Raw genomic sequence first — 27101 nt, forward strand, 5'->3', positions numbered from 1 at the left:
GACTTGCTGTAGCTATTCAAATTAGATGTGGCACAATAATACGATAATTTGAATCTTATGGTAATAATGACATAGATTTTTGTGAGAAAAAAACTTATAATAGCCACATAATATACATATAAGGAAATAGCTACAAATAAATGGCAATTATCATAAACTACCTAAAACATAAACTACATAATATACACGTTTATCATTTAATTTACTTGAATCAATTAAAAAATGTTTCAATTACCATAAACTACCTAAAAAGTTTCCAATTACCTAAACTACCTAAAATGGTCAAAATCACCGTGAGAAATCTCCAAAAAGTTGTTTATTATGATTGTTTTATTAGTTGATATTAATCAATGTGATTAAATTATGATTGTTTCCAATCTTGAAAATCATTGTGATTAATTATGATTGTTTTATTAATGATATGAAATCCTAAAATTATGAATCAAAATAAATAGATTCAAGAATTCAATTTCCTCACAAATTTATTCCATAATTATCCTTTCCATAAATTAAAGAACCAAAATCACAAAATTAATTCACTACATCCACACACATTAAATGCATGCATTATTTTTCAAACAATGAATACTAATTTATCATGGAAAAATTATTTAACCCGCGTACACTTGTCTTCACAGTAGAAAAATATGGAGCTAATTTGGCTTCATAATATGCGAACACTTGTGCTTAGGGGTCCTGATTTATATATATATATATATATAGAGTGTTAGTTCCTATATTTTTAGAATCACAAGGACTTAATGTTTACTAATGTTCTATAAATTTTATTACCACTTATGTTAGTTGTTAAAATTATAAAAGTATAAAATTAGATGGAACATGAAAAAAATTAAAAATAAAATGAATAATGTCAAACCTTATGTTGAATTTAATTTTTATTAAATTACCCATTATGCTGTATTTTATTTATTTATTTTTTGAAATTTCAATATTTTTTACTTAACTAATTATATTGATTAATCTATATTATTTTATTGTCATCAACATTTTATATAGATTAATAGATTTTAATTATTATATCTCTTTTTTAAACATCAATCAATAATTAATAAAAATTTTAGAATTAAAAATTAATAAAAATTAAAACAAGTCTTTTAAAAAAATATTTTTATGATACCTACCTAGGAGAAGAAGAAGTGCTACTGCTTTACTACATTTATTTCTATCCTGAACTGAGCTTTGAATCTGTCTTGTTTTCCTGACACTGTCATTGTCCCATCAATGCGAAGAGCGCGGTCTTGAATCTTGATATGTGGAGCGAATTCTTTTGGATACGAGAGTCAATGATCGCCCAAGCTTTCGGTTACGTCATCTCCACCCACCTGTATGTGCTATAAGATAAGCCGTAAACTATCCTAACCTCCAACTCGTAAGATGTAACTGACCATCATCAATAGAATCAAAGAAAGAAAGATCGAAGCTTGTGTGCCTGGTTTTCAAATTCAAAATCCAACCGTTCCTAGAGCACACATTGCGAAGCATACTCCTTCACCCTCTCCAGTGGAACAATTCTCTTCAAGCCTTCCATGGAGGCAAGGAGACTTGCCGTTTTGTGTTCTCATCTTCGCCCCATTGGGTCGAGTCCCGATCATAGTTCGTTTCAGCGTTTGCGGGTTTCGGGTTCGCCTTGTACTTCTTCTTCCTCTTTGCGTGATACGCAGAAAGAGAAGTTGCAGCATGATTGCATTTTTTGTAAGATAATCCGTGGCGAATCACCCGCTTTCAAGGGTCGGAATTTTGTTTTGTTTTTTTTCTTCCGCCTTCTTATTCTTATCGGTCTTGCGGGTCTTGTTTTGGTAAATACGTGCCAATACGTGATTAGTCGTTTGGTAGCTGAGGAAATTGTGGAACTATGCTAATTTTCATATCTTGTGGGCAATCTGGTATTGTAGTTGCTCTAATTTAGCATTAAATTGCATCGAGTGAAGAAATGGTGAAACTGATTGAAAGAGACTTGTAGAACCTACTGGATTCTCTGGCAATGAATAAAATTTCAAAATTTTTTCATATACATATTTGTGCAAGAATCTTGTGAGTGTTGAGGGTTTGGTTATTTTTGCCACCTGTTTGGGCCGTTCTGCTGCTGCTTTAAGTGCTGGTCAAGTACCCAACTTCTTAGGATACACGAAACAGTCTCACTCTCTCTCAAGAATAGGCAAACAGTCATTGATATGGCAAACTGGAATGCAGACCCGCATAGTTGCTTAAATATTATAAAGGGGATAATTATGTCTTTGAGAAGTGATCACATGACCTGCTTAAAAAATCAGAGACTGTAAGGTTCTTACAAACGCTATTGGTATAACATTCATTCATGTCTTACTCTTAAGTGGCCAAGATTTAATATCTGCTCTAAAGAAGTATTAAGGCTCTTGGCTTGGAAGCTCATGGGTTCTTTGTTGCCTGCATCTTACAATGATTTTGGAGATTAAATTTACAAGTTTCCAATTGCATTATGAACACTTGAAATGTTGAGATGTGAAAGAAAGTAACATTGTGGACAATGCTCTGTGAACTTCTCCATGCTAAAAATAAACTTTGCTGTCTGTATTGATAGTTTTGGACATTCTACAAATTTTCTCCTTCTTTGATTATCTTTTCCTAATGTTTATTGAAATTGACAGCTGTATGAAGATGACTTTTGCATATGTATATTGGACGTGAATCCGCTGAGTCATGGGTAAGGTATTGTATATCTTAATAGCAAGTATTAATAGACATATTGTGACGCATAGTCTTGTCCCTCTTGTTTTGTTTTATGTCAAAAGTTTATGCACAAGCGCATTTGGACATGCAAGGAGGAATGAAGATGCACATAATTGCTGTTCCCTGTATTGTGATACTGAAATCATTAGTAGTATATTGGAAGTTGATAAGATGCCTAGACACCCCCCCAAAAAAAAAAAAAAAACTGTTCATCTGCCTGACTTCACCCAACTGCACTCATAGATCAGATATTTCTTATCAATAGAAGCCCGGTGACAGCATGATAGAAAGAAAAATGAAGTAAAATTTTGTGGTTGAGGGAGAATTTTAAACAAAAAATATCCTTATTTTTCAATTGACATGGTCAAGCATCTGGAATTTTTGGCAACTGCCAAGGATTTTCAGAACTTCTGTTTTTGGAGAAAAAAAAAAAAATCCTTTTAAAGTAGGTTTTAATAGTTAAATATAAAACGTAACTGAGACCTTTAAGCTGTGTGACCCCAACATTGAATCTCTTAAGATGGGGGGGGGGGGGCTTGTTTGGTGCCTCACAAAAAAGTGAAGGTAAGGTAAAATGGGAGATATAAGGGAAGTAAAACATGTTCTAAACTGAGCATGGGATGACAGACATTCATGAACATTTTGACCATCACCATCTATACTGGGGAAATTTATAACTTTCTTACGGAGATGCTTGGTAGATCAGTCTGATTCAGTAAATCATAAGAATGACCAAGAAAAGATAAGGTATAGGGGACCAGTTTAGGTTATACAGAAGGAAACAATCTGATGGAAGTAAGTGAGTGCATTTTGGTGTGACAGTGAGAGAGCAAAATTGTTCAGGCCTTGTTGAAATGGAATCACTTTATTAGATGCTGAAACATGACATGGTAACAAATAGACAATAACAATTATGCCTGCAGGTCTTTAAAATTTTAAAAATATTTATTTATTTATTTATTGACTGTTCCACTTGGCATGTTTGAATATCAACTTCTCATATTCTATCTTTTTTACAGGCACTCTCTCATAATCCCCAAATCTCATTTTCCTTCATTAGATGCTACTCCTCCATCAGTAAGTAATATCAATAAGTCTAATAAGACTGAAGTTTCTAATATTTTGCTGACTGCTTTTATCAAGGTTTGTATATGCTTTTACGGTGATAATAAATATTTTCTTAGTGCTAACGTTGAGAATGAGAGATGAGATCATAGGAAAAATTTCAGAAGTAGAAGGCTAGTAACCAGACAAAATCCAATCCATTCTTTCATCATATTTTGTGTTTTGTTGACATTTGTTGTTTGAAATATAGTGCCAATTCTTGTGGCAAAAAAAAAAAAAAAAATCTTTGGTGACCTGGAGCTAGGTTCTGAAAATCTGTGAGCTTTGTAGAATTGCAAACTTTCAGTTTTTATTCAAATTAATATAACAACATGGCCAAAATCGACCAATTCCTTGTTTAGAATTTATAAAAATTCGTGGTTTTATTTTTGTCCAAGTTTTAATAACTGTTCTCCTATAACTGTTGCATTTTCTTCAAGTTTTTAGAGTCCAGAGTCAGATCCTGGGTAAAGTGCTAGAAAAGGATCTGTAAATTTAATTTAAAACGTTTGGTGCAAAAAAAGTATTCCATCTTAGTTACCAAATTGACTTGTGTTTCAGGTTGTAGCTGCAATGTGTTCAAAAGTGCCATTCCTTGGCATTGCCATAAAAAAAGCTACTGGCTGTGGTATGCGCTTAAATTTCTTTTCTTCTGTCGTGGACTTTATTTAGTTTTTCCCTTTCTAGCGGGCCTATATTTGACAGGCCATGTCCAAATACAATATTATCCCTTTTGTCTTGGATTTGGAATACTACATATTGAGACTAGGACAATGAAATAATTTCCAATCTTAACTAGCTGTCCGCTATAGAAAAATGGAATTTATGAGGCTCATCTCATGATCAGATATATTATGTTTTGACATTTTCCTGAAACTTGAAAGAAATGAGTTAAGAAATTATTTTGCAAGATTAAGAAGCTGGCCTATGGACTGTGAGTCTATGAAGTTGACCATATCATTCCACTTCAAATTCATGGATGTTTGGAATTCTGCAGATTCATTCAACATGCTGGTTAACAATGGGAGCGCAGGGCAAGTTATATTTCATGTGAGATGATTTATTCAAGAATCAGACATTTACAATTCGTATGCAAATTCAATTCTTTTTCAGACTAGAATGTTCAACATGGCTAATTCTATTACTGAACATGTGAAATTTCAGACTCATATCCATATAATTCCTCGCGAACCATATGATTCCTTGTGGACGTCTGAGGTAATAACTATCCTTCCTTTTGATGTTTATTTTGTATATAATCAATCATGTTGGTGGATTATCATTCCCTTTTATGAAATATATAAATTATAAATATCATGTTGGTGGATTATCAACCTTGGGTAAATCTTAATGTTTCCAGAGTTTGCAGAGGCGTCCCCTGAACTTGGATGGGGAAGCTTCTCAGCTAGTTGCTAGGGTCCAAGAACAGTTGTTGCAATCCAAAGACAATCACGATTAGTTCATAGCAAAAATCGAGATTTTGGTTCAAGTAAAGATTAGTTGGATCACTGAGCTGTTGTTGTAACTTGAAACTTCCAATTTGTCTGCATATTTTTTATCATCTGTACAGTCAATCATATTTTTTACGAGAAAATAGTTCTGATGAGGGGAATCTTTCAAGTTGTTGGTCTGTACACGTCACCATTATGCTAGGATAGAAATTTGGAGAATGAGATTTAAAGACCCTTTTAATATTATTTACGTTTAAGGATTCTGAAATTTTGAAATTTTAAAAAAGGACCATCATTCTTAGCTGGAATTTTTTTTTGCTAAAAAAAATCATTAATTGTAATTTATGTTTTTACATTTTAGGACATCCTTTTTTTTTTTTTCCTGTCATAAGTTTTCAGAACGTCCTAAATATCATTTTTCTATGGAAATCTGTGCTTTCCTCTAAAGACATTGATATTTAGTCACGCACATTATGCTAGGATTGAAATTTGTGCTTTCGTTTTCTGATTCATTAGAAATTATCAGGAAAGATATATATTTTATCTCTTGAATTGAAAATTTAATTGAATATTTGTTTCATGTAGTTCACAAAGTTTAAATTTTATTTAGTAGGATAAAGTTTGTTGTTGTTGTTGTTGTATTACATGAAATTTGAAACATTATATATATATATATATATATATATATTTATAAATAGTGCGACTAGTTTTAAGTTCTAGTATTAATATTAATTTTATGGAAACAAGAAAAGCAGCGTGCAGACATCTCTGATAATTAATTTCAGGGAGGCAATAACTTTCATGTAGCTAAAAGGGAAAAGCATCTTATTATTGAAAATCAAGGGACATGCTTATTATTAAGTTTAAATAGAATTGTTGGTGAAATAAATTATTTAACGTTGTCATTATAATGTAGATACTTTCTTCGTTCATATTATAAAATACTTGTAATTAAATTGCGGTTTTCAATTGGTTAATTATTTTTAAAATTACATATTTAATTAAGAGTATCTTTTGAAAAACTTCATTAATTATATCTTTAAAACCTAAAATGTCTCATATTCATCATACTTAAAAAAATGTCTTATGAACTGAACCGGTACAAGTGTTTTTCTATAGATCAAAATGATATATGTTAGTATATTATTTGTGTGGCAAATTGACCTTCATGCTAAAAAAAAATAAATTTTTACCACAGTACTACACTTTCAATAATATTTAATTATTTATCTAGATGCTACAAATTAAAATTTGGTCTTATTTTTTTTTTGTCAGAGACGTACATAAAACTTGGCTTTTATTGAGGGAAAAAAAATCAAATATCTGTCTCATCCTCTCTGTCTCTTCAATCAATTTTTTTTTGGTTGAACATAGAAGCTTTCTATTTAGTTTAAAAAAAATCAAATATCTGTCTCATCCTCTCGCTCTTCAACCAAGCTCTAATCAATTATTTGGGCATCTAAATCATGCAATCCTTATTCCAAAATTATTAGCTCCATTAAAAATTAAATAATCAATTGAAATTCCTAATCAATTGAAATTAAAATGTTAATGTTTAATACAATATTAGATGTTTGGATTAACCGATTAAATCACCATGAATCTCTAACATCATTAAACGAGATGCTATGAGTAATATTAAGTTATCATGCATAAAAATAATAAAATTGTTAATATATTTTAAGTTATTTTATGAATGATATTAAATCACTGTAGATCCTTAAATATCAATTGGGATATCATAAATGACATTAAGGTCCCGTTTGGTAGTTTGGAATCATGGAGAAAGAAATGGAATTGTATATGGAATCTGTTAACATGTGTGTTTGGTATGCAATAATTATGATTCTTTGGAATCAGGATTCAAGGAAATTTGATGGAATTCAATTCCATCATATGCATCATGGAATCCAATTCCATGGTTCCTTTTCTCCAATTTGCCCCTTCTCTCTCCTCCAATATAATTTTTTTTAATTTTAAAAAGGACACTTTAGTCTTTTCTTATTTTAAATACTTATATTTATTAAAATTATATCAGGATTCCATCATTATACCAAACACACTTTAAATCCAATTCTATTTCAATTCCAATTCCAATTCCGATTCCGATTCCGATTCCGATTCCATTAAAAAACTCTTCCATCATACCAAACATGGCCTAAATCATTGTAACATCTCTATTTTTACTCTTTTAAATAAAAATTTTTTATAATCATATAAATATTAAAGAAATTGTGTTTAGCAAAATACACTAGCATAGTTTAATTTTTAAGATGTTAAAAAAGCACTATAAGGATTAGTGTATGTGTGGGGGGTTTTATTTATAGATTATTAACTATTGACAAGAAAAGAAGGAAGAAGATTAAAAAAAAAAAAAACAAAGAAGAAAGAGAGAATGCATACCAAAACGTGAGGCTCACTAACTAATCTCATTATTTCTAATCCCATTTCTCCTTTTGCAAGCAATGCCGTGCATCACTTCCTCTTTCTTTTTTTCTTTCTTCCTCTCACGTGATGTACAATGAAAAATTGAGACAGAGAGCGAGCAAAATTTTAAAAATAAAGTTTCATAATAAGATACTTTGAATATGATCTCAAGCTTTTTAAGTTATATAAATGTTTTAAATAAAATTTTTTTATCACACACTCTCTGTGATTTTTGATTTCTTGATGATATAAAGCCTCATGTTTGATATAGTTTGAGTTTTTAGGTATTTCAATTAATTATTTAGTCTTTAATAAAACTAATGATGTTAGAATAAGGATTGCATGATTTAAATTTTGCCCAAATAATTAATCAAAACTTAGAGAAAAGATGATACAAATATATGATTTTTTTTAAAAAAAATTAAATAGTACTTGGCTTCATGTCTGACCAAAAAAAATTTTGGTTGGGGAGAGAATGTGATAGATATTTAATTTTTTAAAAATTAAATAGAAGTCTTGTGTACGTCTCTGACAAATTTTTTTGGAATTTGGTGTTAATTGGATCGAATTTTAATTTGTAGCATCCAAGTAATATTGTTAAAATTGTAGTGTTGTGGTAAATAATTTTTTTATAGCGTGAAGGTGAATTTGCCTATTTGCCTTCTAACATTTTCTTTCATTTTAAAAAAGGAAAAAAAAACTTGTAATTTCTCCAAATTTGTTTGTAGAGTAAATTGTTGTTTCTCCAAGTTATCTAATTGAAAATAAATTTCGGACACCGTCCAAATTCTAATTTAATTCAGGCATAGCACCCAATGATCATTATAGAAATCAAATCAAACTGCCCTTGATCTGCTTAACTTACATGTAAATTTGATAGTGTTATGACTTAAAATTAATACGCCCCTCGGAAAAAAAAAAATTGTCTCCATTTTCGGCAAAATTTGCGAGTTGTTTCATTCCCATTCAACATATGGCTTTTTCCGGATTTTAACTAAAAAATTATAAGAAAATTCTAAACCTGTATATCATTTATGCTCATTTTTGTAGTCAGTTGGAAATAATTTCAATATTATTTATCATGGAAAAATATTTTTATTGAAATTGTATTATTTAGAAGATGATTGGGAGAACATGGAGGGAATTTGAATTTGAGAGAAATTGAATGCTGAGAAGTGAACAATTTTAATTCCCCCCCCCCCCCCCCAAAATCTTTCAAAGAGTAGATGAAATGAAAAAGTTTTAACAACAAAATATGTAAAATATGTGCACATTAATCTATGCAATATAAAAACTAAAATAAATAGTACAACCTTGCCGACAAAAATCAATTTTAAAATGATCACTTATTTTTACATTTTTAAATTTTAAACAGATGCATAATATCAATTAAGCCAAAAAAAAAAAACCCACCACCATCTAGATAATAACATTTCACTGTTACTATAGCTTTTTACTGTGCATCAAACCTAACCAACGTTATATTTAACAAAAGAAAAGATTTTACAATTTTTAAAAAATAGTTACTATCACATGTAAGTGCGATCCAAACAATAACCTTGAAACAAATGTAATATTAAGGATATAATTAAAATGTTGATTGTTGTAACATTTATGTATTTATTTTTGCAAAAATTTGAATGTCACCTTGTTATGTTACACAATTTAAACCACATGGAGCAGATTAATGTTCCACTAAAAAAATTATAATGGATTTAACTAGTTCCCTGGTAACCCAGGCACACTATCAGCTCAAGTGCAATTCTAAGTTTACAAAAGCAGGAGCTAAGCAACAGATTTTACAACAAAAAAGTCAACAACACTGCATTCAAATTACAAGTTTAATGCTGAAGTTCCTATTCATGTCTGAACATCTTCAACAAGCAGAAACTGGGATTAGGATATTTAATCTTCTGAATGGAATTCTAACAAAGGACCTTCAAAACCCTGAACCAAGTGGCCAGGCAATGACCATATATATATATATATATATATATCAATGTTACTGCTGCTGCTCATATATCTGCATATAAGCCTCTGAGAGTGCAACCATTTGAGGAAGAGTTTCTGAGACGTGCAAATCCTGCATCTCATACCTAAACAATTTTTGATTGTGAGTGGACACCTATAATATAAGAGAAATTCTTGCATGGATTACGAGTACCATCTCATCTATACTCTATCCAATGAAATTGCATCAGTTTAATTAAATAAAATCTTATATGATATTATTTTTAATGACTTCATTTTTGGAAGAGTGCATCTATAATTTCTTACATTTTCTCCCTCTACCATAATCAATGACAAAATCAATTTATAGTTACAATTATTTAACATGGCACGTTTTTATTGGATAGTATACAAATGACGTTGTGCACCAAATCCAAAAAAGAAAAAATCATATTATAAAGCCATTTAGATTGCTTTCACTTTGTCATGGACAAGAACTTACCATAGTTCTTCTGATTTGCGCTGAACGAATACTCTGTAGAATCCTTCACCAGGTTTGCCATCATGAACAACATTGGCTATTAGATCATACTTAGATCTCAATTTCTCGTTTTCCTTTGGTGTTGTCAAGGGAATGTAATCCTTTAATTCCAGGTTCTTCACAGGAAAATTAACTGAAATAATGAGTAAACATAGGTTGAGCTTTGAAATAAGCATGCTGTATACAGATACAAAGTACTAATAACTGCTTTCAATGTACACAAATTCTCACCCAACGTAGGATTCTTTTCCACAAAAAAGTTATTCTTTGTAAATCGACGCATGTGTAGAATAATGTATGGCGGCAGTCTGGTTACACGATATCGCATTCTAGCTATATGAGGACGGACTACCTCTGTGACGGTCTCCCCATCAAACTTCTTTAATATGTTGAAGAGTGGAACCTGGAAACAAGACCTAATTAGTAGAAAAGAGGAGAGGGGGGCAGAAAAAGAAACTTGAATACATAAGCCAAACCCATATCAGCCCTCATGTTCTCTTCATATCTAGAAACAACATATTAGATATGTTAGAGAGAAGGGGGGGGGGAGAGAGAGAGAAGACCAAAGCCTATAGCATTTTGCATGCCTTTTTGACACTTCATGCCATTGATGAGAATCAATCTGAGTGGAAATAGACCAGGACAGGGTCTGTATGCTGATTGAAGGTTGGTCACATCCATAAACTTCCCTAGTATTTAGACCACAGCACTAGGCCTATATTCTATGATGCAAACTTACAATAAGGATCCCATGTTTGAATCATGCATATTCGAAAACTATGGCTCGGTTGTCAAAGTAGGAAGATGATGATGATGATTTATAAACACATGTATAAGAAATTTCACAACATGGAGATGAAATAGTAGATAGTTCTGCGTCACTTTGCATATGCATGATCAGTGATAAAAAACGTGCACTTGTTAATCATTTAGCATGCATCACAGGCAAATTTTAAATATCAAGTTAACTGGCAAGATTAGGGGAAGACAGAATAGACAAGGCATAACTTCGTAAGAATCTTCCATCAAGAACACGTCGCAAGCTTATCATTTTGGCTTTTCACATAGTGGCACTCAATGTGATCAAGCTTACCAATCAAGGCGCAAAATATTCATATTGACATTCACACCCTTAATTTTAACAGCAAGTAGTGATGTTATATGAATATCAGATATCAATATCACAACCTAATTATCAAGATCCAAAATTGACACTCAGAAGCTGCATCATCAATGTAAGTAATAGAAACTACATAATTTCAGAGGCAAGGTAACAGAACTACATCATAGAGGTAGTACCTGCGGTATTATATTTTTCTCCATCACATCCTTGAATAGAGGAGGTGGTGGCAAGTCCAACCCTAGCATTAAAAATGGCATCTTGGAAGTTTCTGTGACAAAAGCATCCCGCTCAGCTCCACCATCTGAAAGTTTGTCGTTGGGGTTTTGTTCCTCATTGTTTTCTTTCTTGTCAGTGATTTGTTTGTTAGGAATTTCTTTTACAACCTCCAATTCACCCTGCAAGCAGAAGTCAGACACAGCTAGAAAAAATATATCAGTAAAAAATAAACAAGTAGAGTGGATCAGAGAAGAACCTGGAAACACTTGTATATTATGCTACTATTCTTCTTTGAGGTTCTGAGATCTGCATGCAGTGTATTAAGAAGCCAGGACATAAACTCAACTGGATCAGATTGTGCACCTATCCGAAATCTTTTTTTACTGGCTTTCATCACTGCCTGCAAGAACTCATGCGGGCTAACCTGCAGACACAAGCATTTAAAAGTTAGCTGCTAAAATATCAGAATGAGTTTTACAATGACTACAAATACAACAGAAGCAAACCTGTCCTTTAAAGTTCCGTGGATGCCAGATCTTCCTGGTGAGTTCACCAAATCGATGAACAAGTTGAGATTTGCTGTGCTGATAGTTTTCTGGGATAAGGAAAAAATTCCTCAAAGGAGTAACTCTCATCAAGGATTGAATTGTCACATTCACAAAATCAGTCTCCTTAATGTTATTAAGTCCCACCTAAAAAATTTAATCAATGCCAAAATATAAGCAACTAGCATTTAATAACCAGACAGAAATTATGAAATTCCAGTTTTTTTATAAGAAAGATGAAGAAAATACCATTCCGGGAAGGTAATCAGAGCCATCAAGTGCTCTAGACCATTGCTTATTTTTGTCAAGTTGTTCAACTTGTTCTCTAGTGAACCTAAAGATAGAGAACAATAGAAAATAACTCAAAAGTGTCCAAGCATTTCATACATAAAAAATGAACAATAACAGGAAGCCAGCAGGTATCCTAACAATAACCATAAAACTAAGTTAAAGTTAATGTTTTAAATGTTTTCAATTTAATCATGAATAGGAGGAAATAAATAAAGGTTTAATCATCATACTTAATAGTGATTAACCAATAAGCATCAAGCAACAAGAATGTTGCCAGAAGATCAAAAGGTTTACATGCATACATAAGAAAATTTACAAGAACGCAACAATAATAGGAAGCCAGCAGGTATCCTAACAATAACAATAACCAAAAAGTGATAAACTAAGTTAAAGATAATGCTCTAAATGTTTCCAATTTATTTATGATAGGAGGAAATAAATGAAGGTTCAATCATCATAGCTAATAGTGAAAAACCAATGGGCATCAAGCTGCAAGAATGTTACCAGAAGATTGAAAGGTTTGTGCGCATGACAAAAAAAATTTACAAATGGAAAGACCAAAAGGTCAAAATTGTGACAACAATAAATCTGCTAATATAATTGCTGTTCAAAACACTAGCCATTACTTGTTGATTTGAGAGATAAGTTCCAAAAAATAATTTGTCTGCAGCAAGTGCTACAAAATAAAAAAATAAAGAAATTAGACTAACCTTGGGTTGAGAACATGCCGAATATCATCTAAGGATGGATCATTAATTTCATATCCATCAGGAAGGCAATAAACTTTCTCAGTTCGAAGATTGATATAAACATGGTGTCCTGCTTCTAGGCTATGAGTATAGGCGTGAGACTTCTTCCCCCTTCCTTGGTAATATTTCCCACAAACTAAACATGCATACACATTTAAATTCGAAAGAGACACAGAACAGAACTTCTCAAAGTCAAAATCCAAAACCTGCAAAGAATCACGAGTGAATAATAAAAAATTCAGCAGAGAGGAAAATGAACTAGAACCTCCATGTTACAAGCAATGAATATAGTTACAGCCATCTTCCAACAATACTGAAGAACCGAAAGAACAGAAAACAAATATTTAAGTCCATATATGGTACATGGCTCAAACACAAACCAGCAAAGTTCATTGCCCACCATGCAACAGATGAGTTAAATACCTGTCTATTGACAGTATCAAGATAAGGGCAGTCCCTCCGAACCTCAACCTGGCGGTTGTGCCTTACACTCAATTGTTCAGATGAATCCTCCTCATCCTCATCCTCAGCATCTTCATCATATCCGCGCCCGTTTCGCTTGGAGTCACCATTTACCTTCTCACGAACACTATTTCTCTCATAATATTCGTCTTCGTCAACATCAGCATAATTGTTGGCCAACCCTGAGAGAGGATTTGCAATGGAAACAGGAGGAGGAGAGGGAGAAGACTCCTCAACCAATCTTTGCCTTTTAGAATCAGACACAAGGTTAAGCTCTTCTTCCTCCTTCGACGCACTATTAATCTCCCGTTCCCGTTTTGATGCCATACTCACTAATTTCAACTCTCAGTTAAAGAACACTTCAAATCTATACCCGGAAAAAAGAAACATTCTTTGAGCAGAATGATTAAAACCCACGAACTTCGTAAAAAGTAATAGTAAAATCCAGGACTAGTTGGCCACTAAATAGCACTATTTTCTTCAGAATGTTATAGAAGCACAGGATTAAGGAGAGGATTAAAAAGGGAACCGAAAAGAGAGAGAGTACCTATACGTGGGTGGAGATAGAGCGGAGACTCAGCTCTTTCCAACGTGAAAGAGGCGAATTTGTGATCGGAATGAATTGGATGAAAAAGAAGGTTTGCGGAAGCGGAGGAAAAGATCGAAGAGACACTTAACCTGCAGCACAGCAGCATCCGCCATGGAGGAACATTTTTGTTAATTAATTCGTTTGGCACCCGTCACCTATAATTTTATTTTAACTTTTCTTTAATTTAATAATAATTAGTGTTTTGTTATTTTATATGTTTTTTTATCTTTGTCATACCTTCTCTAATAAAACAATGTCAAATCATTAAAAACTAAAAAAGGTACGAAATTTAAAAAAATAATGAAACTAAATTATAAAAAGATTGTATATTTAAATATAATAATATTAACAATGTACTACTTAAATTTAACCTAATTTTATTTTTTTGGGGTGAATAGACAATAATATTAATTAAAATTTATGAGCACCTGGAGTAGGCCATTCTCAGAAAATGTGTTTAGGAAAATGGCTATCAGAAAATTTTGAAAATATTTTTTTTATTGTTTGCGTAATCGATATTAAATTGAGGTGATTTAATAAAATTGTTGGCAAAAAAAAAAAACTAATTCAAATTGAGCATTGACAAATACTTTTAAAGAATGGACAAATTCAAATTTAAAACTATACTTATTAGTTCATTCAAGCACTCAAAAATTTTAGATAAACATTCTATGAAGATTCTTGTTCCATAGGGCAATGAGGATGGCTCTCATTCATTATATTGAGAAACTAGTCTTCTTGATAAGATATCTCCAGTGACATTGGATGAAAACCTGATTTTATTGAAATACAATAATACAATAAATTCCTGTGGATTAATGAGAATATTCAATCTAGCTTGAAAAGAATAATGACCAAATAGTTTCTTATAAAATAATTTTTATAGTACAAAATAATATGTTGATGTGATATTATTTCAATGCAAATGATTTAAATAGAAACAAGAAAATTATTCGTCACTCTACATCTATATTTCCTCTTGCAAGAATATGAAAAAATGAACATTATTATTAATTATTTATAATTATAATGATTCACCATAGTTTTCAATATCTTGTATAATAATATATTAATTGATGATACTTATGATAACAAAAATAACACTTTTTTTTTTAAAAATAATTCCATCCTCTAAATTTGATAATTGAGTTTTTCTTTTTCTTTTTTTTTCACTGAAGCTATTGGCTAAAACAGAAATCAATGTAAAAAAAAAATCATTTGTTCAAATTTGACTGAAACTAATTTAAATATCATTTATATTTCTTAACTTTGTGCCGATGTTTTATTTTAATTTTCGTTTTTCAACTAATCAAATTTTTGGCAAAAAAAAAAACAAATCAAATTATGTCATTTGTCATATTCGTTCCTTATGTTAATTTTATTAGATTTATGTATTGTTTAATATAAGAGGAATAGCACAATTGAAAAAAAAAAAGGCCAAGGCTAAAATTAGAATCCAAAAAACAAGTCAAGCCTGTTTAAACTCAAAATTAATGAGGATGGGGCAATTACTTTAGGGATTATGATTTAATTTCAGGCTTCAAAGGATTAACCCTACAGGACAAAAGGCTAGCTCTTTTAGATCTTATTAATTTTTTTTTTTAAAAAAATTCAAGTGAGAAAACAACAATGATGATAATGATGTTGATACTTGGATGTTTAGGCTCTTCAAGTTTAATATCTTTGCTGATGATGCTTAAATGAATCTGCGTTGCAAATTTGTTGTGGATTTTCTTTAATATATTTTTCTAGACTTAATCTTATTTGAAATATTTTATTAATTGTAAATGCATGTATTAGTTATTTAAATTAATATATATATATATACACTAAGAGTTGAGGCCTGCAAGGACACCATTAGACCCAAGGTCGGGCTTCAAAAAAACTCTAATGCATTTTCAAACTTTTGGGCTCAAAACTTTTAAAAGACCAATCCTAATCCCTAGCTCTATCCAAAAAAAAAAAAAAAGAGAGGCCATTTTCAAAAGATGATTGAACACAATCCTAATGCACACCTTCCTAATGCTTTCCCTCTTCACGAGGGATTTGCCAAGGTGATTCCCTATTCCCTTATATATTTGTGCGCTGTATGGAAATATTAGCTCAAGCAATTTTCAAACTAGTTTTGTTCCAAGCCGTCAAATCTAGGATTATGTTATTATTGGACAGGAAAGTTTGCACATTATGAAGAAATACAAGAGAAAAACAAGCCTATTCGTGATGAAAATTGATATTAAAAAAGCATATGATTGCATAAGGTGGGATTTGCTTCAACAAGTGCTACTTGAAGCTAGTATGAATTCTGACTTTATCTCTTTAGTCATGAATTGCATTACTACTATCTCTTTTAATGTTTTGTGGAATGAAAATCAATCTGATTTCTTTACCCTTCAAAGAGGTCTTTAGCATGGAAACCCAATTTCACCCTTTTTGTTTGTTTTGTGTATGGATAGACTCTCTCATCTTATTAATAATGTGGTTGATTCTGGTCATTGGCAACCCATTCACATTACCAAACAAGGTCCTTCGATTTCCCACTTGATGTTTGCAGATGATTTGCTCCTCTTTGGTGAGGCTGCGGAGAAACAAGCCTTAATTATGATGAAATGTCTTATGGATTTCTGCTCTGCCTCTGGAGAAAAAGTGAACTTTTCAAAATCTTTACTTTACTTCTCCAAAAATGTCAATGCTGATATGAAAGGTAGGATTAAAAGAATAGCAAGCATGAAAATCTTTGCAAAGATAGGCAGATATCTAGGCTTCCCTCTCTCAGATGACAGACGGCCAAGAAATAAGTTTTGATATATTATTGAAAGAGTGAAAGCCAAATTAGCCTGAGTAAATTTGTGCTAAGTGCAATCCCTCTGTACCCTATGCAAATAACTAAAGTACCTGTTGCTATTTGTAATGAGATAGAGAAAATACAAAGAAATTTCATTTGGGGCAATTCTCATTCAAAGGGATTTCACCCGATCAGTTGGAATATAGTGACACTTCCTAAAGCTTAGGCCTTGGGTTCAAAAAACTATCCTCCATTAATGAAGCTTGTGGAACAAGGCTTGCTTGAAATCTTGTTTTTGGTAATAAAAGCCTTTAGATTGATCTGCTATAGAAAAAATATATGCTCAGATCTGAGGAGAAGTTGTTGAATTCTACTAAATGGGATTCTTCTCTATGGAAGTTTATTTGTCAGCATAAAGATTTAGTTGAAGAAAGAACTAGATGGCAACTCATGGATGGAGAATCTATCTATTTCTTTGAGGACCAGTGGCTGTTTCCGATCAAAAAATCAAGGATTTGATGATTAGGCAACTCTCAATGAAGGAATTAAAGTCCAAGGTAATAGATTGGACACGCTTTGGCACCTGGGATTTTACATATCTATCTTTCATTGTTTCTAATGAGGTTCTCTCTAAACTTATCTCTACTTTCCCCCTTCCCATAATGTTGATGGTGATATTATGCTTTGAAATGGTACCTCTAGTGGGTCTTTCACTCTGAAAATTGCCTATTACATGATTGAAAAATCACCTACAAATTTATTTGATCCTAACTCTAAATTAATTTGGAAATGGAAAGGGGCTGAGAGAATTCATCGATTCATTTGGCTAGCTTATCACAACAAACTCCCTACAAATAAGTGGTGCTCTTCATGGGCTGAGTGCTCATCTATGTGTTCTTGGTGTGAGGTAGCGGATGAGGATATTTTGCATGTTGTTAGGGACTGCATTTATGCTCAGCAAATATGGTGCAAGTTATTACCTCTTAATCACCAAGTTACTTTCTTTGACTTGAATTTGAAAGATTGGATTGCCTACAATCTTAAGGCTTCTTTACCGGAGCTTCTTCTAATTGGAACCCAATTTGGAGTGTTGCAATCTAGAAACTTTGGAAATGGAGAAATTGTTTACTATTTCAACAGGATTTCCAAAAACCGAATGATCCTACTGCAAACATTCTTCAAACGTGGAAATCCTTTATGATGAGTGAGAGTTCTCTATCTCATGTTCATGAAGCTGATACTTCAACTGATAAATGGAACCATCCTCCGCAAGCGTGGTTTAAATTTAATGTTGATGGTGCAATAACTGTTAATTCAGACAAGCTTAGTTGCAGAGGAATGCTCAGAGATGGTGATGGTACTTGGATAGTCGGTTTCTCTACATCTATTAGTCAATGCAGCCCTTTTGAAGCTGAAGAATGGGCTGTTTATAAGAGCCTTCGTTTGGCCTAGGACATGGGCTACAAGAAAATTATTATTGAATCTGACTCCAAAAATTTGGGGGACTTAATTAATGACTATTCTGAACACCATTATAGTAGAAGCCTTGTTTTCTTGGAGATCCAATAGCTACTCAATAGCTGGAGTGTTACTCAATTATAGCTGGAGTGTTAGTGTTAACTTTGCTCCTCATGAACAAAACATGGTAGCTGACTCTCTGGCAAAGTTTGGGCATTTCTAATTCAGCTCTCTTTGACTCGGCTCCCCCATTTCTGAGGGATCTAGTGCAAAAGGATTGTATGGGATTAAACTCCTCAATTCCCTTAATTTTTCTGCATTTGGGCCCTGCCTTCTTTTCTTAATAAAAAAAAAAAATCAAAGAAGTTCAACAGAGTAACTGGGCCACTGTCATGATTAGCAGAAAAGGGTCACCATTATCTCACCTCTTCGTTGTCGATGACTCGATTCTTTTTGGAGAGGTCTCCACTGAGATGATACTCCTGATGCAAAATGTCCCAGCAGAATTTTGTCGTGCCTCTAGTCAATTGGTTAGTCAAAGCAAAACAAGGATACACTTCTCCAAAAATGTAACCATAAGAGAGCAAAGCCAGGTATGCAATTTGCTTAAATTCAAATCAACTGATTGTCTTGGTAAATACCTAGGGGTACCCTTGCTCCACCACAAAGTAACTAAAGACACATACGGGTACCTCATCGAGAAAGTCCAACAGAAACTCACTTGTTGGAAAGCCAACACTTTATCTCTTGCTGGACGCATAATTCTTGCAAAAGCCACTCTTAGTGCCATCACTTATTATGCAATGCAAACTTCCCTTCTACCAACATCTCGTTGCAAAACAATTGAAAAAATCATCAGAAACTTCATTTGGGGTGCATTCAATATGGTTCATCGACCGGACAAATTTTGGGTACATACTCCGTTCTAATTACAATTGGCCAAAAAGTACTCAGTACATGTTTCGCACTCAATCTGCATCTCACTTCTGGCGTGGAATAGCTAAAGTATGGCCTGATTCTGAATTGCACCTACCTGGCGCCTGGGAAATGGTAATAGAATCCAATTCTGGCAAGACAACTGGATTGGTGATATGGGGCCTCTTAAGTTCCTCACATATGCCGACATTCCTGATGCTGTCCTCCAACGGCTTGTTAAGGACTACATTAATGAATTTGGTCAATGGAAATGGTCACTATTCCAAAGCCTCCTTCCATCAAATATCAACCTCAAGCTCACATCAACTGCTCTGCCACCGACCAGCACCAACCCTAACACCTGATATTGGAGTCTCAACCTGAATGGAGAATTCTCTGTCGCTTGTGTGTTTGCGACCACACAAGAGCTTACCTGGAATGAACCTGAGTTTTTCTGGAAATGGATCTGGAAGTGGCTTGGATTGCAATGTATTCGAACTTTTCTTTGGTTAATGATGAAGAACCGACTGCTCACCATGCTGAGACAATGCCGTGGAATTTCTAAAGATGCTTCCTGCTCTGCTTGTAATGTTGACACCAAAGACATTGACCACATACTCCGACACTGCCCCACCGCTTGCGCCTGTTGGAATTTGGTCCTGCCCCATGTAGAATCACCAACATTCTTTACCATACCCTTCAAGGAGTGGATTATCTAGAACCTAAATTCATGGCTCACGGCTACGCATTGGAGACTTGGATGTGGCACCCTCTGTTTGAAACTCCGGACAAAGAGGAATAGGCAAATCTTTATGGATGAACATGAAACTCCTCATCGTTAAAACGCGCGAGCTAGTTAACGCTAGCGACCATGCTGCTTAATCTGTTTCCTTTTTGCTCTTGTATGTTGTACATATTTGTTCAGCGATATTCCATTCCCATTCAAAAAAACAAAAATGTAAGGAAGCTCTGAAACATGAAAGGATAAATATTGAAGGATCACTATGCAATGAACAACAACAACAACAACAACAACAAATAACCTTATTTGACTAGGTAGGGTCTGTTCATAAATTAAACATCACCATTGTGCTCTGTTAACAACCAAATCTTTGGAGTTGAAATGAACGACAATCAGTATGCAATGAACGTTTCTAAAAAGAGTTGCTGTTCTACATCATTGAAAGAGATGAAGCAGTAGCAGTAAGTGCTTCCTCAATGTTTATAAATCTTCAGCCAGATATTACATTCTCTGCTATAAGCCCTATGCTGACAGTGACAGAGCTGATATGCAGAGTTATGAGATGTAGCAGCACTTTGTCCTGTGTAGCAGCTTAAATCCAATGACGATCATTTGTGTCTTAGTGGAAGATAGCCTTGAATTCCTCACCATAGTATACATAAATGTTGGTTGAAGTCACAAGATAGGTATAAATACTACAAAAACATCCTCGTTCGTAGTCCGGGGTTCACCATATTATACATAAAATCTTACACAACACAGAATGTTTATAACTTCTGGGGATAATTGGACTGGTATCTATTCAAATTTCTTGATAAGCGACAGGTCATTCAACATTTTCTCAATCGCATCATCATCCTGAGACCGTCCTCTTGTCTGGAGGTAAAAAGAATGAAGTAGTAAGCAACAAACTTAGATTTAGCAGTTACACTTCTAGCAAAATCTGCAAATAAGTCTACTAATGAGTAATTCCAGAGACAGCATATTTCATTTTACACAATCAGATGATGGACTGGATAAAATATTATTTGCTTATTCTATTTCAAGTAGAAACAACTTCAAATCAGGTTGATTAAAGCAAAAATATATTACTAGGGCTCTGGAGGCCACCTGTAAACGATTCAAGAACCATATTATTAAAGCAACAAGAGCTCTAAGGAAAAGTAGAAGCAGGAAGATGGTGGGGAAGCAAAAGGTAATTACCTTAATGGAAGGCACCATTGCAATAGCTTCCTCAACTGTTTCAGGGCAAAGATTTCCAAGGACACACAGCTGCATTAAATCAAAACATTTAAAATTTCCCTTATTTTAATATGAGAATTTTCTTTCTGAACAAATCATATGAAGGGAAAGGGTTCATTACCTCAAACTCAGCCAACTGATATCTACTTAGAATTCTGTATATCAGTTAAGATCACAACTGAGATGTTTATATGAAATTTCAAGATTTTCATTATTAACTTCATATGAACAAATGACTAGCATAGATTTAAAATTCTCTAACTGATACAGACAAGAATGCGATAATCATTGAATTCAAGGTAAAAATACTGGACATTTTCTTGGTCGTTAATTGTTGATATGACAAATGACAACATTATTTGAAGATGGAGATTTTAGATTCAAGCCAGATGACAGGATAGTCAGACAGGATATGAATGCAAAAAAAAAAAAAAAAAAGGATTGGTGAAACAAATAATGATATAGACACTAATATAATTTGATCAAAGGTGAGTGTATCAGACAGAACAGAACTGTAAGTCAGATTCAACATAGTTTTCAAGGATACTCTCGTACTTGTCTAACAGCATCAGGATTTTTATAGCGGCTGAAGCGCTTCACATACTGCAATGATTTCTCAAATACCCTGAGAAAAGGAGAAAAACAGTTTACCATATAATGTGCCAAAAAGCTTTCTACCAGCAACTCAATCTTTCTTGATGTCAATTGTTACTATTGGCAATTGGCATGCTACAGATACACAAGTCAGAAGACATGATATGTAGCATTAACATGATTAAAGTTCAAGGGTGACTTAGATGCCCCTTTTCCAATGGATCATTTAGTTCCATCAGTGGTTAAGAAAATATCTTGGGGGAATTGGATGCAAGCCAAGCTATATATGGCCTTTCACTGAGATCTAAAATGAATAGCTCCCTTAAGAAGCTTATTCCTGACCTTTCATGAAACACAGTAAACTTGGTGTAGGTATACTCACTGAGAAACTTGATTCATAGGATCTTCAGAAGTCTGCTGAAGCTGCTCATACTTGTGCTCAAGAATTAATGCAACTTCACAGTTCATCAAGCACTTTGCCTTCAAAAACTCTGACAAATATGAAATGTGACACAATAATAAAGATATCCCACTGTGAAACAACTTCATTCAATCGAAGATATATATTAATTATCTATCATATAGCTTTTAAAAAACAAATTAAGAATTTCAGCAATTCTTAAATGCCACGGAAGGTGAAAGGACACACCCAAATGAAACATTAAAACAACAATCAGACATTTGATTGCATGCCTAATTTTAGGAGGAGGGGGCAATATATCAAGAAATTGTTTAGCCAATAGTTCCTACATTTGTAAAACTTTAAGCTAATTAGATGGGGTTCAGAACATCTCTTGATTGATATAAAATTTTATGAGCGTGATCTCAATCTTAGGAACTTTTGAACTAGTGCAACCCATGCAGACTCCAAGAAGTAAGTTGCACAATTCATGGCTTATGAATATTGTGTTTGCGATATATTCATGTTTTATATTAATATTGATAATAAAATGTGAGAAACTCTTCTGATAGAAAGTTTTTTAATAGTGTAAGATTAATTTTGATTAATGATATTGTCAATGGATCTCTACTCTCACCATGTATATACCTGTGTTCATGCAGGCATGCATCTACATACATGTTTGATTGCTGATGATGTGCATGTGTGTGATCGAGCATGTTGTGGGTGCATGTATTTGTCTTATTAGATGTTTGTTTAGCTAGACGTGCATTGTGTAATATTGTATGTGTTTTTTTGTGTAATACCTAAATGTCAAATTTCCCAACAAGGTTTCAGAAAGTCACCCACAACGTCATTTCTCCCTTTAAGATGCTCAACCTCTAAGACAACTTAGAGGAGAGGCAGCACGAAAGCACAAACTTCACTAAATCAAAGTACCAAAATAAGAAAAGATGTGGAATTGAAAAAAAGAAAAAAGAAAAAGATAAATGAAGTAGCCATGACAATCATGGCCCATTAACAAAATAAAAATAGACAAAATTCACCAGTTACATTAAAAAAAAAATTATTTAAAGACATGAAAAAAAAAGTCTAATAGTCTATCAAATTAGTCATCTGAATTAAAACCATCAGATTCAGATCCATAAACCTCATTGCTTTCCTCTCTTTCGTTATTGGATCCATATCAATGTATCCTTCAACTCTTGAACATCTTTCTTGATTCCTCTGCACAGCGCTTTCTGTTCTAGACTAGCTTCTGTAAACAAATAGCAGTCCCCAATTTTTTTTTTTTTAGGTGTTATTTTATAAAACCAGGTAAAGAAGAAAGTGGAACAGATAATTTTGAGCCCTGTAAAAAGGGAAGAGGAAGGCCAAAAAAGGACACTTATAAAAATTGTTGATCAAAACCTTTTAGTTAACAACATTCTTAAAACCTTAATCAATGATAGAACACAATGATGTAATGCAATCCATGTAGCTGACCTCACCTAATAAGATAGGACTACTTGTTCTTGTTGTTTTTCATAAAACCCTTAAAGAATTTTACCCAACTCTATAAACCATAAAAGGATGGGATGGACTTTTCGGGTCAAGTTTTAGAGTTCTCCGGCCTGGGCTTATAAGCTGATTATTTCACAAGTAACGCACCCAAGGTGAGTGAAAAGGCACTCACCTTGTGGTGCCTCATCAAAGGCAACACCTTTCATGATGTGAGAGGGGATGAATCTGCTGGACCTACTCAGCACCTTGCTTCAGCACATTAGACACTGAGCCCAGCATCTTTGACTTTACTGTCACACTCTAGCCCATTGCATAATCTAATTTTCCATTTTTATGTATCTAGTTTCACTGTTTGGCTTCTTTCCTTCCTTCCTTGGCATGTGAATCTGATGCATTAAAAACAAACCTTGCTTTGCCTAGCATTTTGGACATGCTTTTAACAACACAAAATTTGAATAGACAGAGGCCATCTGTTATAAAACCAAGCATCAGAGACGTGTAAATCCAATCTCATGATCAAACACACAATAGATCATGATCAAACACACCATAGATCAAAGATATGTAAATCCAATGTCATTATCCAAATAAGGCATGCCAGGAAAGACAGATTTCATCCATTTGAGAAATTTCCACTCCAAGGGATATAGAGAACAATTTCTCAAATCGAATACAAAAGATAGAAAGGTTTATCTTTGGTTTTTCTATTTTTTAATCAGGAGAAAAAAAAAAAGAAAGAATCTTCAACTTTGGTTATGATTATGATGTAGAATGATTAAATTTCCAAGGAATTGAAAAATGAGCAATAAATACAAAAGCTTTCAGGTTTGAACTGACTCAGCTGGAGATGGACAACTCAACTTTAGTATGTAACATCCCAAACTAGCTCTATGGCAAGTAGGTGAAGATCATATTCTCAGTTATAACACACTGTGTCAAACAACGAATGTCTAGATAACTACAAGGGCATGCCGAAACTCTACTTTAGTCAAAGCAGCTTGATGAAGCAATCTGTTAAGTTAGAAGTTGCTGAAACTGGAAAGTGACAGCAAGAGAAAACATGATTACCATCACCAATTTTAAGCTCTGCAGCATTTTCTTCCTCTTCACCAGACATATTCACCCAATTGAAACCTTTAAACCTGCATAAAGATAACACAGAATATATAATTGGGAAAAATTATAACAAATTCACTTATAACATAAAAGATCAACAAGGAAATATGTAGGCCATTATAGATAGAAGAATCATGCACGAAAACTAATGTCCAACTGAAGCACCAACAAATGTATAGAAAGTCAGATGCTATTTGAAATGAAACGAGTGCCCAATTAACACAACACAAGCTCATCCTAATTTTACAATCTTGCCAAACCGACCTCAGAAGGACCCAAGTTAAAAATACCTACTCAAACCATAAGCAATCAAGTACCACTGAAGTCCACAAATTTGTATCAGAAAAATCCTCAGTAATAATCATTTAAGTACACTCAACATACAAACCATAAGCAATCAAGTACCACTGAATGACAAAAATTGGACTTCATATAGGTTTACAAACTATAATATGACATCAAACTACCCCTTTCCTCATAAAACCATCGGCTACTTTGTCATGTCTATTTTTCCCTCTTCTAAATCAAACAAAAACAGAAAGCCCTACCTCGATTTTCAAAAGATTAGAGAAATCTAGAGACAACGATGAAAGAACTAAATAATATATGAATAAGGTATTAAAGACCGGATCCTTGAACCAATGGCGGCACTGGCTTCAGGTCAGTTGTACAAGCCCGATCAACTCGGGTTCAAAGTGATCACGGATAAAATAATGTAAATTAACTAAAATATACAAAATTATTTATATTTGGCTAGTTAAAAAAAGTAATATTTAAATAAAAAACCCACTAATGTTCAAATTGAAAGTTGCAGCGTGTGTTTGCTGAGATTGAAAGCTCTCAGAACAAATATTCGATCATCAAACTCACGCTTAACTCCATCGTCATCACAAACTAATATAAAAGACAACCAAGAAAAATTTTAAAAAAAAAAATGAGGCAGAGGGAGAGATATGAACCAAAGTTACCTAACAGAGGGAGAGTGACGGCGAGCTTGAAGCTTCACGAAGCCGTTGAGGAGAGAGTAGACGCGCCGCAGTAGCACGAGTCCGCGAGCTACGCCGTCAGAGAGCTGGAGAGAAGAAGGAAGAAGCAGAGTTAGCCGTCAGAGCCGAGGAGAGCAGAAGGAGGAAGAAGAAAAGCTTCGCCGTCGGAGAGCAGGATAGGATTCGGCCGTTCGATTAGTTTTTTTTTTCTTTGTTTAGTGAGCAAAACGACGCCGTTTTCTATGTCTAGAGCTGGAAGGACTATTCACATTGCCTCAAGCCCGGACACCCCACCCCATCCAGCCCAGCCCAGCCCTAGCCCTAGCCATTTGGGCATCTCGGAATGACACCAGGCAAGAGTCAAATTCTATCATGCCAAGCCCCAACAAGAGCATTTTATGTAGAGAAAATAAATTACTGTCACTTAAAAAAATAAATAATTGATATAGGTAAAATTTATAACTTTTATTAATAATATAATATCACTCTGAATTTGCAACTTTCATTTCACTTACATTATATGAGTTGTTCATATGTGTTTAGCTTCACCATAGACGATAAGATCATTTGAGTCAGCTATTTAATTTTATTTTAATCCTCTAAATGTACAGTAAAATTTCAGTTGTAGTTTTATTATTATTATTATTATGTTGGGTCAAGGGGATATAAAATGTTCCCATAATATGTTGTTGTGATATTATTTTTGGTTTAAAATTATTATGAACTTTATTGTTTTTATAATCTTTTTAGACATTTCTTATCATTACAATTTTTTAATCTCTTTCCAAATTTAAAATTTGTTTTAACTCAATATTATATAAAAATAATTGGCAATAGTTAATCATATGTAATTTTAAAAAATTACTTTTGATTCTAATATTAATTTTATAAAAATATATTTAAATGATATTAATTATTTGTAAAAAAAAAGTTTTTTAGTTTAATTGACCCAAACTATACATTGGATTGGACATCGGGCAAGGGTGATGCCCAACTTAATCCTACCCATGTGCAACCCTATTTGAAAGAAGAAATAATAATAAAATATAACACAGCCAACCCAATAATACTACTAGGTTGACATATTGGAACTGGGCTATTCGAGTTAGAAAAAAGCCACAGCTTACTTTTAGGACCATGTTGGCAAAGCTATTAAGTCACTAATTTATGATTCAACTTGGTCTAGCC

The 27101-nt window shown here is 33.3% G+C and overlaps 3 protein-coding genes across 5 annotated transcripts; 1 reads left to right on the top strand and 2 right to left on the bottom strand.

Moving 5' to 3' along the window:
* The first annotated feature begins 2636 nt into the window (after positions 1 to 2636).
* On the top strand, positions 2637 to 5451 carry LOC129299208 (adenylylsulfatase HINT3-like). The gene is made up of 6 exons (XM_054937668.1): positions 2637 to 2706; positions 3747 to 3804; positions 4393 to 4459; positions 4829 to 4881; positions 4996 to 5049; positions 5192 to 5451. Exons 1-6 carry the CDS (start codon positions 2669 to 2671, stop codon positions 5288 to 5290), a joined length of 369 nt encoding a protein of 122 aa, XP_054793643.1. The 5' UTR covers positions 2637 to 2668; the 3' UTR covers positions 5291 to 5451.
* A 3991-nt stretch (positions 5452 to 9442) lies between these two features.
* On the bottom strand, positions 9443 to 14294 carry LOC129299209 (uncharacterized). Of its 2 annotated transcripts, XM_054937669.1 has the most exons (10): positions 14134 to 14294; positions 13548 to 13953; positions 13086 to 13330; positions 12334 to 12418; positions 12046 to 12231; positions 11796 to 11963; positions 11500 to 11718; positions 10432 to 10603; positions 10162 to 10333; positions 9443 to 9805 (listed from the first exon to the last, which is right to left on the bottom strand). In XM_054937669.1, exons 2-10 carry the CDS (start codon positions 13911 to 13913, stop codon positions 9712 to 9714), a joined length of 1707 nt encoding a protein of 568 aa, XP_054793644.1. In that variant the 5' UTR covers positions 13914 to 13953; positions 14134 to 14294; the 3' UTR covers positions 9443 to 9711. The 2 variants fall into 2 exon arrangements, with proteins under 2 accessions (XP_054793644.1, XP_054793645.1); XM_054937670.1 differs by having other exon boundaries at positions 13548 to 14289.
* A 6066-nt stretch (positions 14295 to 20360) lies between these two features.
* LOC129299211 (DNA-directed RNA polymerase II subunit 4) lies at positions 20361 to 26091 on the bottom strand. 2 transcript variants are annotated; one of them, XM_054937671.1, is made up of 7 exons: positions 25896 to 26091; positions 24880 to 24953; positions 22291 to 22399; positions 21862 to 21939; positions 21436 to 21469; positions 21276 to 21344; positions 20361 to 20948 (listed from the first exon to the last, which is right to left on the bottom strand). In XM_054937671.1, the coding sequence occupies exons 2-7, from the start codon at positions 24926 to 24928 to the stop codon at positions 20871 to 20873; spliced, it is 417 nt and encodes a 138-aa protein (XP_054793646.1). In that variant the 5' UTR covers positions 24929 to 24953; positions 25896 to 26091; the 3' UTR covers positions 20361 to 20870. The 2 variants fall into 2 exon arrangements, with proteins under 2 accessions (XP_054793646.1, XP_054793647.1); XM_054937672.1 differs by lacking the exon at positions 25896 to 26091 and adding an exon at positions 25476 to 25607.
* Between the last annotated feature and the right edge of the window lie 1010 nt (positions 26092 to 27101).

The sequence above is a fragment of the Prosopis cineraria genome, unplaced genomic scaffold, assembly GCF_029017545.1.
Source record: "Prosopis cineraria cultivar Desert tree isolate PC_DT_omini unplaced genomic scaffold, ASM2901754v1 PC1078, whole genome shotgun sequence".
In the NCBI taxonomy this organism is placed as follows: domain Eukaryota; kingdom Viridiplantae; phylum Streptophyta; class Magnoliopsida; order Fabales; family Fabaceae; genus Prosopis; species Prosopis cineraria.

What these genes read in the sequence shown, in the direction of transcription:
- LOC129299208 (XM_054937668.1), top strand. Translation starts at nt 2,669, where the DNA reads ATGTATATTGGACGTGAATCCGCTGAGTCATGGGTAAG. An exon ending in TCCGCTGAGTCATGGGTAAG is followed by an intron (nt 2,707 to 3,746) that starts GTATTGTATATC and finishes TCTTTTTTACAG; the next exon opens with GCACTCTCTCATAATCCCCA. An exon ending in TAGATGCTACTCCTCCATCA is followed by an intron (nt 3,805 to 4,392) that starts GTAAGTAATATC and finishes CTTGTGTTTCAG; the next exon opens with GTTGTAGCTGCAATGTGTTC.
- LOC129299209 (XM_054937669.1), bottom strand. Translation starts at nt 13,913, where the DNA reads ATGGCATCAAAACGGGAACGGGAGATTAATAGTGCGTCGAAGGAGGAA. An exon ending in TAATATACAAGTGTTTCCAG is followed by an intron (nt 11,719 to 11,795) that starts GTTCTTCTCTGA and finishes TTCTGCTTGCAG; the next exon opens with GGTGAATTGGAGGTTGTAAA. An exon ending in CGCAAATCAGAAGAACTATG is followed by an intron (nt 9,806 to 10,161) that starts GTAAGTTCTTGT and finishes AAAATTGTTTAG; the next exon opens with GTATGAGATGCAGGATTTGC.
- LOC129299211 (XM_054937671.1), bottom strand. Translation starts at nt 24,928, where the DNA reads ATGTCTGGTGAAGAGGAAGAAAATGCTGCAGAGCTTAAAATTGGTGAT. An exon ending in AGAGCTTAAAATTGGTGATG is followed by an intron (nt 22,400 to 24,879) that starts GTAATCATGTTT and finishes CATATTTGTCAG; the next exon opens with AGTTTTTGAAGGCAAAGTGC. An exon ending in CAATGGTGCCTTCCATTAAG is followed by an intron (nt 20,949 to 21,275) that starts GTAATTACCTTT and finishes TTTTACCTCCAG; the next exon opens with ACAAGAGGACGGTCTCAGGA.